Here is a 15,291-nt window from a genome sequence, read left to right as displayed (position 1 = left end):
TAAGAATAACAATTAAAATAGAAGAAATAAAATTTCATAATCATAACAAATGAAACAATGTTAAATTTAAAATATCAATCTGATTGTGGAATAACTTATTTGGTCAGTTATCCATATTGGGCAGAGGCCCATTATTGATTTTTCAATTTTATTTATATAATTATTTGCATTTGTTTAATTTATATATTGTATAACTTCACACTTAATAAATAACATGGAAGGTTCAAACATAGCCAGAATTAGAAATTTCACACAGTAATGATCACTTAAATAAGTCCAGGGCAACCCTGTCAATGCCCTGACTTCAATATTTACAAACAATTCCTTCATCTCTGTTGAGATTTCCGTCTTATCCAGATAGAAACCTAGGAGGGTTAAATCCAGTACTTGTCAATAAAGGTTTGAACATTCTTAAAATTTGGATAGTGAATTTGAAATACATCCGGTAGTGTGTATAAAAGGAACATGTTTATGATATACCATGGGATAAATATAATAGAAACATATTAGTTTGTATAATTAATTATATTTAGCTTATTCATTTAATCAATACATAAATTTATGTAATTTATATTTGTATTGTGAATCTTAGTTAGATTAAAATGTCTCACGGGAAGTTAGTTGTACTGGTAAAATTGGAGCCTCCAATTATTCTGATGATTGGGAAAATACGTACTTTCTTATTATTATATTGCACATACGGGGTGGGGTTATTTAAAAAGATGAACTCAATTTTGTACCGCAGTATTTCCTGAACTGAATGTTGTTTATGAATGATCTACATTGCAATTGACGGATGAGAAACTTCTTAGAAAGGGCATTATTTGTCATCGGTATCACCAATTTGAGCAAAACTGGCTGCCAGTGTAAAGGAAAAACACGCTTCTTCAGGTGTGAAAAGAGTTCAGCTACCAATTATATGTGCAGCCATGCAGTCAAAGGGGGTCACCATTTATAAACTGTCTTGAGAATATTATTGTGTATTATCTTTATTATAATTATCATATTCAAAGAAGGCCCTGTTGCACACAGTAAATGGTGACACAATCTTCAGAGGATCAGTTTTTTTGTTGATTTGTTAGCGTGTTTGCTTTCATTTGCTTATACAGCGGCCCTCTTACTGCTTCAGGATTTGACTTTAATAAGACAGGGGATAGTTATATAAAACTACACAAGTCGTTGATGCCTTCATTTGGGATATCTTGACCTTTTTTATTGATAGTCGTTTTATTATTTTATGCACCTATTAGGCGCGTGCGGTGGCTATAGTATATAATTAGAATAGAATTATCAGTAGGGATACTGATCAAAATTATACTTTTCTTATTTTAGTCCAGGACGTAAAACATTGAACACACGTTAGCAGATTATATATTTTAAGTATCTACTCGCTATTTGGTAACATTTAAAATATTTCGTGTTAGTTTATTTTTAAGCCTCGATAAAGGAACAGTCATGTTCTGAAACCGGTCAACATATTAAATTTATATTAGTGTTTTTACACAAACCAAATACTGAGTTATATTATTTAAAGACAGTTTACTTCATATTTGACACTATTTCGCAATTTGAAACTGAGTCCATCATTTTGAATAACACTGTACTCTCACATATATAAAAAGATCGGAGGTTGTGATTCAACCACAGGTGGCCTACCTATTTACAGTTTTTTCTAAGAAAGGTCCCCTGACATTTGGGCGAGAATGAAGTATATAAAACTTATTAAATTCCAATTTAGAAAAAGTAAATTCAATACTTTATGGTTAATAAGTGATATGAACATTGATGTGGTACCTAACACTAATCATTTCTTCACAATATCCGTATTGATTTTGAAAAGACAATAAATTTTTCTAAATTCATTTCATATATTTTTATTGGTATTCGTAGTATGCGATATTTCCCTATTCTGGGTGCCTATACAAGCCGTCCAAAATTTCCCACAAAAAATTGATTACTGAACATTTTGAGGATTCAATTTGGGAGTCAGCATATCTCTTAACAAAACTATCAGGCAACCGTTCTTGGAAAAATGGTACTGTAGTGCAGATTATAGCACCATGGATTTAACAAAAAATAAACTTCAATATTCTAGGATTTATATATAATGGAAACAGCTTTATTGCAAACTTGGTTCACTATTTGTTTTTCTTGGTTTTCTTTTTTTGTTTGGAAGCATCTTGACTCGTGTTGGCCATGTTCCGACCGGTACCCGGTGTTGACTGTCCAGCCTTTGTATATAGATTATTCAAAAAGTCTTCTAAATTGGCATCCTGAGTACTAAAACAATATAAAATAAATTAGTACTATACACTGATGTATAATTAAATAGAGATGATGCTTCATACAAATCCAGGTTCAATGATGAGCAGAGAGCGGAGAGGGAACAGCGAGCGTTGTTCCGTCATGCCGCATTAACATTGCCGTGCAAAATGCGTTGTAGAGTAAAAAGGACTAATTGTTTATGCCGCTTCACAATGAATTCAAAGCTGTACGTCGCACCTTTTTGCACTGTTTCGCTAGGTTTTAGCTCTTTCACTTCACAAAAGCCAACAGATGGAAGAGTTGAGGAAATGTGGATGTTCAAACACTTAAACCAGCCAATGACAGTTCATAAGCCCTGTAAATGCCTAAACTTCCGTATTTCCCTCTCAAAAATGTTTTCCCTTTCTGTTGCAACAAATTTAGATCTAAATAATCTAGGGAGGAAATTGAGCCAGTCTGCAATCATTTTGACATACACGAAACATTGCTATAAGATCTCTATTGGATTATGCTTTATTCTTGCTCGAACCATTACCTAAACATTTGTCTTCCAAAACATTTAAGTTTGTAAGTGAAAATTCTTGATGGAAGTTCATTGAAATTTATTATAGAAATAAAAGACGAGCGATACTTTAATACACACATTTGGAATATCCAGTGACCAGTTTCATCGTTTTTGCAACCAGTCTCGAAGATGTCGCGAAAGCGATGAAACCGGTCACTGGATATTATCACTCATCTTTAATTTATATAACAATAAAAAAGATTGACTTCCAAACTGGAGAAAATTCAGTCAAAATCACTTCACCTTATTTCTTACTATTGAGAAAGTCATTACCTCGAGTTAAAGTTTTGTTTTCCACTAGGTCCATTGCTGGGTTGAGATTTACTTCCTAAAACAATTCTATACTGCACATGGTGAGAGTTGGCAACCAGATGCTTTAGATTTTTTTTCTGAAACAGTAAAATTTTATTTGAAAAGTGAACAATTTAAGAGGATATGTGATGTCAAGCAATTATGATGAACATTGTATTTCTGTAACTCTCTCGCAAATGCCTCCCCAATAATGTGCGAAAAAAACAACTGCACGTCTGACTAATTTTGCCTAACCAAAATCGCCTCGTGGTGTAATGGTCAGCGCGTTTGCCTGCCATGTAAGAGGTCTCGGGTTCGATTCCCGGCATGGTTGATATGAAATATTTATTTTTAAAAAATTATGTTTTCACACTAGAATATTTCATAGTTCCTGGACTGGCACCTAGAGCGTAAGACTGATCATCTTACATTCATGTAACAAAAATGATCGAGATACGCTGCGATTGGTGTACCAATGCAGTGCCCTATGCAATTAGGTGTGGAAAGATAATGATGATGATGAAAATCGACGTTTTGCTGCCCCGTTTTCCACACCCCAAAACTGAACCGATTTGGTTATTTTTTTTGAAGAAAGAATATCAGAATGAAATTTCCCATATCGGTACTTTTCTGTTCTTCAAAATTATTTATCATATTTGGTTCTAGCTCCCATTAGAAACAATTTATCAAAAAAGCAAAACTATAGGTTGTTTTGTTCATTTATTATTTAACCTAATATCTTCACCACTATTAAACATATTTAAATAGACTGTTATTCTTCACTTTGTTCCTTTTTGTACACGCTTATATGACGCGTAATTAATAGATGAATCATGTTACAATTGCATTTATATATTTTGATAAGAAATTCTTAAAAATAGAAATATTGTATAATAATACGTTTATATAAATTTCCTCATAATATTTCAATCATGTTTTAAAATTAAAATGAACAGCAACCTATTATAATATTATTGATATTTTTTCGACAACAATTATCTAAATTTACAAAACTATAAAGCTTCATTAATTATCTCACAATACATACTTGTATGCCAATAAATACTTACTTTGTTATATTTTCCCCGAAATTCAAATATAAATACCTAAATTCCCCATTACCTATTAAACACTTAGCCTCGCCCCTAACCATTGGTTTTTCCCTTAATTATGATTAATGTACATGCTATAGTTCATAAGATTATTTTTATTTTCTTCTTAAGTACCTTGAATTATATAACTATATAAGGACATTCAATCCAAATAATCTTCACATTCGTTTGAAAATGCCCTAATAAGGCGAAACAATTGTCACAAAGTTTTTATTTTCATATGTTTATATATGTAAAAATAAAATAAAGTGTTCAGTAGACTCAAATCAGTTTTTGATTTCTAATTATAAGTTTAAATATGGAGTTCTACAAAATAAACACCAAATCAATCAATATCATTTAACTATAGACGTTAAAAAATCTTTTCTCATACTTTTTTCTTAATAACTTTTACCAGAATCAGACTGATTTAAAATGAATTTAAATCAGTCTGATTCCGTGCTTGGAAAATTAAAAAAAATAAATTGTTTGTTTGTTTTTGTTCAATCCGTACTAAAAACAGTGTTATTTAAAGATTGAAAAAAAGTAACAGGGAAATATCACGCACTACGAATACCGATAAAAATATATGAAATGGATTTTCAAAATCAATATGGATTTTATGGATAAATGTTTTCATATATAACTTTAAAAGTGAAAATATTAAAAATATGTCACTAGAAAAACGCGATTGATAGTTGTGACGTCAAGATTCATGAGGATATTCTAAAAAAAAATATTAGTTTGGAACCAAAGTTGATAATGAACATGAATCGTGACATATTAGGGGCGTGAGCAATGCGATGACCGTTTTTGCAAGAATTCAACATTTTTTATGCTACCAATAAGTAGTGAAAATTATTTTTTTTACTGGACAGTATTTCATAGACCCTTATTACTTTAAATATATAAAAAAAAGTGATATTTCCCTATTGTTACAATATTTTGAGTTTGCCCAAATGTTTGTAGACAAAACACTGGATTTCACCCCCTAAGTCATTAAGATTACTAGATTTCCATATTCCCCTCTCTAAAATGTTCTCCATCCCTGTTGTAATTTGTTAATCTTAAAAGTAATTGTGGTCATAAATGGAATATTGACAGATATTTTTGTAATCAGTTTTAGCAGAATGAGTTAACCAGAAAAACAAATGACTTAAAATGTACCTGGCAAGATGCCCACTGGGTGATTTGGTAAACAGCTCCGTCCATACATGCGTAATACATCCAAACCAGTCCCCAGAAAGTGGATTCAGCCCAAATATCACCCTGAAAACAAATTAATAGAGCTACCGAACTAAACATGTAAATTAAATACAGTCAACCCCCCTATCTTAGATACGCACTGCAAAATAGAAGACTAGACAGTTTAGGCAGTCCATACTAAATTGGGGATTGTGTTTTTATATTGTATTTTCTAAATTGCATAAGATTATCAGGATACTTTTTTCTCATCGGATCCCCTCATATAGACACATTATAACTGTTTTTTTATATTTTTTTAATTCACTTACGATTGGACCGTAATTGATGGTTTGAAGTAAATCTTATTCGATTTATACTTTTATTGCTGACTGTTTTTTATAGAGACAACATCCCCTCCATACATATAGTTAGTTCAGTTTCATATAGGCTCTAGCCGTCTTTTCGCTACCAATGTCTTCTGGACTAAACAATGTCTCTCATTTAGAAAATGACGACTATAGCCGGCATAACTGGGGGCATGATAATAACAATAATAATATTTTACCATTTTTATACATACACCTACGGGCAAAAAAAATCACACTTATCTGCTAACCTAACCTAACTCTAAGTTTACCTGTCCCTATTTCTTAGAAATTATTTTATTATTTAACAATTGCTTCTGTGTATTATTTAAGACTATATTGGGTATACATATGACGTTATTTAATTTTTAGCTACATCAGTCTTTTATAAGCTACATCTGAAGAAACATCCCTACAAAAATATGGAGAGTTCGGGTCAAATATCTATCGCTATAAAATAGAAAATTATTATGTCACAGGAAAATATTTTTAATTGTGAAATTTCTCATAGAATCAGTTTCTCGGAGTGTTCTGCGAGAAAATTAAAATCTTTCTTTCATAAAACCGGCTCTCTGGAGCGAAAAAAGGGAAGTAGTCTGCAGCATATGACAACTTCTAGAGAAGATCAGCTGGTTGCCAAACTAATTGACCAAAATCGTTTTCTCACTGCTGCAGATATGTATACATGCAGAGGTCCGTCTACATGCCAAACCAAGTTCTCAGCAAGAACGGTTTGCAGGAGATTATTGTAACAGAGATTCAAGAAGCGAACAAGAAGCCCAGCAAAAAAAAACCCTTATAACGGAGAAAATGAAGAAGGCTCATCTAGATTGAGCAAAAATGAACCAAAATTGTAAGATGGACAATTGGAAACAAGTATTATTCTCCGATGAATCTAAATTGAATGTGTTTGGTCCAGATGGAAAGACGATAGTCCGGCGAAAACCTGATGAAAGATTTCTCCCTAAAATATATTGCCCGAACCGTAAAACATTCACCCTGTCATCATAGCTCATGGTTTGGGCTTACTTCAGGTAGTCCAAGGCACCATTAATGCTTTACAATATAAAACAGTTTTAGAAAATTATGTGTTTCCCACAGTTGAAGACATAATACAATTCAGTTAATCCTATATTCGATTCTAAGCCTTGCCATCGAGCTCGAGACCTGTGAGTAGATATAAATCTAAATTTTTAAAGTTTGATTTGTAATATCATATGTTTGTTATAGGTTACTAAATTCAAAGAGTCTTTTGGAGTTACATCACTGAGTTGGCCTAGAAACAGCCGGAACCTTAATCTGATTTTATGGGCAATAATGAAACAAAAAAAAAGAGAAGAAACGGGTTAAAACGCCCAGGGATTGATTGAAATCATCAACTATGTTTGAGACTATGAAATATCAATGCCAAAAGGTGATTTACAGCAAAGGCGATATAACAAAATATTAATATATACTGTTAAACCCAAAAAACGAGTTTTATTTTTATATTCCTCTGTTTAAAATATAAGTCGGTTCACCCTTTACACTAATCTATTAAGCAAATGAAATTGTTTGTCAAGGCCAATAAAGACACAGTACCATAAATAAATTATGCAGGGTACAAGAACAATGGTAACGAAGCAAGTACCTGGAATATCCCCTATTTCTAAATATTTCAGGGGCTTCTGTTTTTATATTTTACCTGGAAACATGACTTATACCCGTATGCAGAGACGTATGTACTTTCCTCACCTTAAGTTTTGTCTCTGCATACGGGTATTAGTCAACTAGTCAGATCTACCAAAGCATGTATTTAAAAAAATCTAAGGAAATCGGGAATATTTCAAATTTAGTCGAGTGCAAACTTTTTTTTTGTCAATAAGTGTACATACTTATTTTAAGTGAATAATTTTATTTTTAGTATGTTTACCTGGATGTGTCATTTTTTGCAACTAAAGTAAAAAGCCAGCTAGCGGCGGAGCGGGAGAATTTATTTATAGTGTGTTTGAATGCACATATCTTATTTAGATATTATAATGCTACATATTTACGAAATATGTAATTTGACATTGAAAATTAAGCATTTTGTAAAAAACTAGGAAGGAAACGGATTGAACTGTTCTACAACACGGAAGAAACTGTTCTACAACAGGGAGCGCTATAAGAGGGTTGACTGACATTCTAAATAAAGAAGATAAATATTTAATATGATTGTTATATAAGAAATATTGTATAAAATATAGTTAATTTTATTTTATTTATTAGCTAGTGCCCTGAATTGTTTTTATTTGCAGCTATATGTTTTTAAATTAACATCTTGTGCACAAACAGTATATTTGTACATTGGCGGGCTTATTGCCAAATGGCAATTTCTTCTAACCAACCAATAAAATTAAAGGTGTTATTTATATAATTTAAGTTTCAAAACACATAAAGTGGCTTGGTGGGATTTTAGTTACTTGTAAAGATATTTTTTTAATAATCGAAATGTGTAAAAATGTATGTTAATGTAAATAAAAATGTATTTGAGAGAAAAAAAAAATAAAAAAAAAAAACAAAAATAGAAATGGCAATATTTTTATATAAATTGATTAATATCAATACTAGGAGGCTTCATTGGGAAAAGGAAATAAAGAGAGGAAAGAAGGAGAGATTAAGGAAGAGAAAGATGTTACTTCAGGTGTGGTTTAAACAGATATATTGTAGAAACATTTTTAATAGTGGATGGGAGATGATTCAATAGTCAAGCCACATGGACACTATACGAGTATTTCAAGTTAATTTTATTTTAAGGTTCTGAAAAGAAACTAATGCAGCCATTAGATAAATAAAATGACAGACACTTAAAAATATAAACCTCGAGTTTAAAATAATAGATGATAGTAGGATAATATTTGAAACCTCTTTAGCAGCATGGTGTATTTTACATTGGCGACAGTAGCGGGCGGCATACGCTGGCCTGGCGGTGAGGGCTCGAGCGTGACGACGTGAGCAGTTAGTGCAGCGAATAGTGGCAGCAGCATGGCGCACCTTGTCCTGTAACTGGACCAGTAGAGCTGACACTTCACTCCACGCAGCCTCCATGTGCGCCGACTCCACAAGTTTACGATCGTAAGCCTCACGTCGCTCCTGCGTAGATAATAGTGCAATATCATAAACATTACAAACTGCGTAGATAACAGCGTAATACCACAAACATTAAATCTGATTAGGGGTATTGCGTCACTGTATAAGAACAGCACAGCATGGGCCATCTACATCATGGTTTGATATTTCTAAAGGAGTCAAACAGGGATGTGTAAGATCACTGTGGTTGTTCAACGCATACATTGATAATTGTTTGAAAAAATTCAAAGAGTGATTTAACTGTATATTGTCCATTATACGCTGATGATGCCGGGTTTCTTGCTAGCAACAAAGAGGGCATGCAATTCTTGGTAATAAAGGTCTACAATGTGTGCAATATTTGGTGATGAATGTTGATAAATCGAAAGCGATGGCTGATGAACAGGATGAAAGTATGACTAAATGGGAGATGACTGTAAATGGAGATATTCTGAATCAGGTAGAAGAATTTGTGTCTGGTAACTTGGGATTGAAAGACCTTGTTTGTTTTGTTTGTTGTAGAGGCAAAATTAGAAGTTCGCAATGGAGTCCTGGTGCTGGCTCTTACATATGGGAGCGAAGTATTGGAATTGGAAAAACGAGAATAAAAGTAAGCCGAGTGTTGTCAAAATGCAATCTCTATGGTGAATGAGTGGGAAAACTATGCTACAATAGGTGCACAAATGTCGAGATCCATGCATTGTGTAAGGCTTAAACAAGCATTACCGACAAAATAAAGAATGGAGTGTTGCCTTGATTTGGACATGTAGAGCAAACAAACAGCGAAAGAATGGCGAATAGGATTTACGATGCAAATATTGATGGATGTAGAAAACAAGGAAGACTGAGAAAGACGTGGCATGACCGAATTCAACAAATATTTGAAGATGGACATGTCAAAACTCAGAATAATCATTTTACGTGCATGAACAATGTTTGAATTTAGAAGAAGCAAGGTATGTGTGCAAAGACGGGGTAAAGTGGTGTTTTTTCCTCTCTGCTGGTTTGTTGTTTATAGTCGTATTTTAAGTGTAAACTCACCGGTTCCCCAATTAAATCGAATGCATGCTGTAAAATCTTGAAAGCTTCTTCGGCCCCTGGCTGTTGATTTTTATCTGGATGAACAAGAAAAGCTTGCCTTCTGTAATATCTCTTGATGTCATCATCACTACATTGTACGCCTACACCAAGAATACTAAAAACAAATCATATGCATATTAAATATAAGAATATTAATATCATGAAAATTGGATATCTTATCTAGTAAGAGAACAAACCTATATGGATCTTTTCCTTTGCATGCTAGTAATCGTTTCATTGCATCATCTCCTGTACCAGGTAAAGGAATATTAGAGTTGCTTTTTTTGTGACTGTCCTTTTCATCTTCCGATTGAGCTGCAACATGAATGTAGCATTGTATTAAATGAAATATTTCTAAAATAGAGGATTAGAGGTTTTATACGTACAGTTTAACTTCATCCAATGTAATTTTCTCCAAAAACCGAACCAGGTGTGTCCAATTTTTTTGTCAATATATCCACCAACTTTGCATAGCCATTCTGTACTTGTAGCTTTTTCTTTTGTTAAAATCCATAGATCTGCCGCCCATAAACATGTATTTTTGAAAGATATTGAGAAACTGAAAATGCACACTGATTGGATTAATTCCACCTACTTTAGTACAAATTTCCAGTTTAAGCTTAAATTTTAGTGAACACCTTTTTAACAAAAATATTTTTACACTAGATTTCCAATGGATTTAATAGTACAATGGATTTAATAGTGTACTAAAAAAGCAGGAAAAAAATTAATTCATTAATTAAGTACCTATTATATTCCTTATTTCAATATTTCCATGTTCTTTATTCATATACATAAGAAATTGTTCCAAGTAAAACAAATAATATATAAATATAATATTAACTAATTACATATAATTAAATAGACATGTAACAAGCGCAAAGAAAATGGCATTTCAATTCCTTCTGTGCTTTCATTCTCTAACGGACTTTCATCTTTCGTCATGATCAGACGTGATGCTGCATAGAAAAGCGCCGTTGTGTGTGATTAAAAGTGCTTTAATAATACTGCAAAAGTGAAAATATATTGTTTTATTTGTAAATACAATATAATTATAGAATAAGTAGACAATTAGTTATATCTTAAAGTAAATTTTTCAAAATATAAACAGCTGCCTAATAGTGTTGTTTCTGTGGTAATGAGTTACACAGAAGTAACGAAATGTGCGTATCTCTTTTGTGCATGTGATTTGCTATCTCTTTTCTACAAATTATTCAGGATAATGCAATGTTTGCTATATCTTAAATGCAGTTAGCATAGGAATAAGAGGTCTATTTATTATACGTCAGTCATTGACATATTAATACACATAGACATTTCCTGAGCTCTCAAAAATTATTGACACTTAACTCATGCCCAAACGCTCAGTCATGCCCGATGCCGATTTAGTTGTTTTTCAACCACCAGCCAGGCGTGATGTTTGGAGTCAAAACCAAAATGCCTGCTTGTGTCATGAAAGCGTGTTTCGGATAAACACTGTTAAAAGGATTGTGTAACTTTTCATTAGTAAATATTTGTTCATAAATGATTAATAAAGCTTAAAACAAATAATATGAAAATATAAATACTATTTTTTATAAACTTCAAACTACGCCTAGCGGCGCAATTGCGAAGCTCTTCTTACTTACAGGGCTGCACTGATATGAATACATTTTTAAAATATAGTAAATGCGAGTTAATATTATTTTTGCATTCCCCAAGATCCAGTGAAAAGAAATAAATGGGTCGAAAAAATCTGACTAGGATTCACCAAAAACGAATGCTGATTGTTAAAGTTGAATTAAAACTTTTTTATCTTTCAATTTTTGGTAGCATATGCATGATTGTTTAATGCGGCCCTGGTATAAAAAAAATAATTTAGTGACTATGGGTACGTTTTCGTGTTTATACTTTTTTTTTATTTTACTCTGTAGGACGCATCTATGTATTAATTTGCCAGTGATATTATAAAAATATAATTTTAAAAAAAAATGATTTTACATAACTCCAATAGTGAAAAAATTTAATTACGTATTGGTTATTAATGTTTTTTCTCTTAATTTTTAAGACCAATTACCAGTTTTAACGCTCTTATCATCAGACTGGTCCACCATGAAATTACAATGAAGATTCATCAAAAAATTTTATAGAGTAATTTAATTGTTTGATCATTTATATTCATGATGTTAACGGAATGACATAAGATGCACAGATGCATAAAATAATAATATTAAAGAATAACATGAACTAAACAACCAATAAAATACACTCACAGAATGAGGCTCAAAATAATCAATACCATACGAGACTATTAATTAAAACAAAAACAATAAACTGTCACGTGAAAAAAGAAATAATGAAAAGGTAAAAAAAAGAAATTAAAAAGCACATAAGCAACATTAAAAAATACTTACAAATCTACAGACAACTGAGCGCTTAAACGGAATATATCCACAACTAGATGGAAAAACCATAAAAACACATTTTTTATAATCAAAATCCAGTTATTAATGTAATTTTGTAATTTCTCCATATAACCAGAACCTTTAGATTTCTTTTGGCGACTCTGTGAGTTCCTTTTATTTTTCTCAGAAATAATTTTACGCGTAACATTGCTTGTCCTATCTTTATTTTTCCTCTTAAGTTTATCAGAATCCGTGAACACATTGTTATAGATTGATTGGTCAGTATTGTCAGTGTTAATCTCACTATTAATGATGTCAGGCTTTTCGTTTCTTTTGGAATTATTAATATCAAGCTTTTTCATATTCCTCTTCTTATTTCCCTTTTCTTCGGGTCGAGATAGGAAAACAAACTCGGAATCGCAATTTGTATAGCCGGGTTTCTCTTCCAGCGGAGGGTCATTATCGTTAGACAGGTCATCCAAAGATACCCATTTTCTGTTCATGTTGTCATTCTTTACTTTGCTCTTCGTATCAGCTTTATAATTCTTAGTGAGAAAATCCACATTAGTTTCTCCGCTATCACTGCCGGATGACAATTGGCTCTGAAGAAAAGTCTTTCGCCCAAAATCAGATTTCTTATTTTTGTCTTCACTCTGAGAAGACTTGTCACTGAATATATAACTTCTGGATTTGTCAGATTTGGGCGCGCCGAGTTTGGAAATGAGGGGTTTGGTATCCTTGTTACTGACAGATTTCTTCTTATTTATTTCGGAAGTACTCTGACCGATGGGTGTTTTGGATAAGACTGCAGAATACGAAGGCCTCATGGGTTTCACTTCAGCGATAATTCTTTTCTTTCCAGTATTTTCCGAGAAATGGAACCCCTCGCTTTCCTTACGACTAGCTGGCTCTGGAAATTTAACTTTATCAGTATCACTACTAAACACTACAGCGTGCTCCGTAAAGTTGGGTTTAGTGATTACATTCAAATTCGGAGAGTCCCTCTGAAGAACTACAGTGGGTTGAACATTGAGAAATGAATGCCCGAATGGTGTATATGTGCCAGATGGATTACTGCTCCAATTACCGAGGAAATTATCCAATAATGGGTTTTGTTTCATGGTAGGGACTGCCGGTTGCTGTTCATACGGTAAATACTGGGCAGTGAGCACATTCTGGGTCTCCATATCTCCCAGTGAGGGATGATTCGGAGGCGCCTCCGCGTACAGAATAGGACTTCTTGTGTCCAGCATGTGGTTGGGCAATGTATGCTGCACATCGGGAGAAATGTCCGATGGACGCTGGTGATGAGGAGTCATGAAGTTAAGCATCATAGGATAATGCGGTTGCTGTTGTAAGGGTACGTTGAGGCTTATTTCACGCTTAAAGGGATCATAATGGTTGCCAGGAACCATATACTGGGGTTGTCTAGTGTCATATTGTAGTTTTGTTTTCATTATTTGCCCGTTACTCCAATCAATACATCCGAAATTAGGTTGCACATTATCGACTTCATAATTTTGGTTTTGAGGAGCAAATATGTTTTCGGTATAATGGCTTGGAGCACTAGTTGGAGAATTTCCCACTATATTATCGTTTGAATTGTTATAAAGCATATTAGACGAATATAAATCTTGATGAACATATTGATTCGGCAAAAGATATTGATGATTTAGAAAGTTTTCGTCATTTCCATTTTTCGATTCATTGCGATTTATATGACCATAGGATCTATCCTCCTTTAAATTAGACCACTGGCCCTCCGTGTCGCGATGAAGATCATTATGTTGGTCAGACATATTTTTTTATGTTAACATCGTTACATACGCATATTACATACAGTGTACTATTATATGGTATTTATGATCATTTTTCTGGGTGAATTAGAAACGGTTTTTATTTAATAAGCATAAATACTTAAGTCCGTAAATTAATCACAGAACGAACCGAAATCTGACAGAAGATGCATGGACAAAATTTGATTACATGAAAACATAGATAAAAGATAAAAAGTTATCTATAGACAAAAAGGATTCCTCATTCTTGTGGCAAACCCTTACATGATTGATCTTGATACGCAATGTTGGGGGAACCCGGGGCGGAACGGGGTAACTAAGCTTCGATTACAATTTGTGAGTTTGAAATGAATAACATCATCATTTGTCTATTTGTAGGTTTATTTACTTATTTATCTACGATAAAACAAGTGTTTAACTTACCTCAATACATACCTAATTACTATAAAAAAAAGTGTTAAAAAAAAGTGGAAATTTCCCACTCTGCCCCACCCTCCAGGGCACAATGAAAAATGAACCCCGGACAAAAAAGGATACTCGTCTCAGTTATACAATACAATATAATAATATTTTTGCATGTTTTATTGTAGATACATGAAAAAATAAACTAAGTAACGACTTTATGCATTTTTTATCTGTGATTGGTGCTAATATTATAGTAATTATTAGCAAAGTTCACAGACGCGAATCAAGAATAAATGCGCAACAAAATGTGCACCCAACTTTTGCAAATACCACAAGACCACCAGCCTTCATTAACTGAACTTTTGTCAGATACGGTTACGATTTTTTAATATTTTTTAAACTTTTTTAAAGTTTTTATTCCTTTGTTTTTTTCCGTTTAAATGTGAGTTTTCATCTCATTATTTCTTCTTTTGCATTTTTGATATTGTTTCTATTTCACGAGAAGAAACCTTATGACAGCGCGCACCTCACACTTGGCGGGATTTCTTGTTGACATATTTCACAGAAACGAACACTACTAGGCAAGTTTTGGTAGTAATGAGGGTTGGCGGTGCTCGTTGTGTTCAGGAGAACCCCCCCTACTAATCAGTGTTGCCAACATTAGGAAAAAAAAATCTCACAGCACGAGAGCCAAACAGTACTCCTGCTTTCTGGATGTGCTTCGTACATAATTTTTTAAGGCAAAAATAGTTTTTTTTTATTTTTTAAAATAAAAAA

At 32.9% G+C, this 15,291-nt stretch overlaps 1 protein-coding gene across 1 annotated transcript; it reads right to left on the bottom strand.

The window, feature by feature from the left end:
• Positions 1–510: 510 nt before the first annotated feature.
• Positions 511–14,280, bottom strand: LOC148274632 (uncharacterized). Its single transcript, XM_088236870.1, has 8 exons — positions 12,323–14,280; positions 10,316–10,488; positions 10,127–10,244; positions 9,891–10,044; positions 8,646–8,873; positions 5,380–5,481; positions 3,104–3,219; positions 511–2,280 (listed from the first exon to the last, which is right to left on the bottom strand). The coding sequence occupies exons 1-8, from the start codon at positions 14,110–14,112 to the stop codon at positions 2,139–2,141; spliced, it is 2,823 nt and encodes a 940-aa protein (XP_088092996.1). The 5' UTR covers positions 14,113–14,280; the 3' UTR covers positions 511–2,138.
• Positions 14,281–15,291: the final 1,011 nt, after the last annotated feature.

Source organism: Micrasema longulum, unplaced genomic scaffold (genome assembly GCF_059751315.1).
Source record: "Micrasema longulum isolate JH-2025_06_02 unplaced genomic scaffold, ASM5975131v1 h1tg001613l, whole genome shotgun sequence".
NCBI lineage: Eukaryota > Metazoa > Arthropoda > Insecta > Trichoptera > Brachycentridae > Micrasema > Micrasema longulum.
This window is presented reverse-complemented; position numbering and strand designations above follow the sequence as displayed.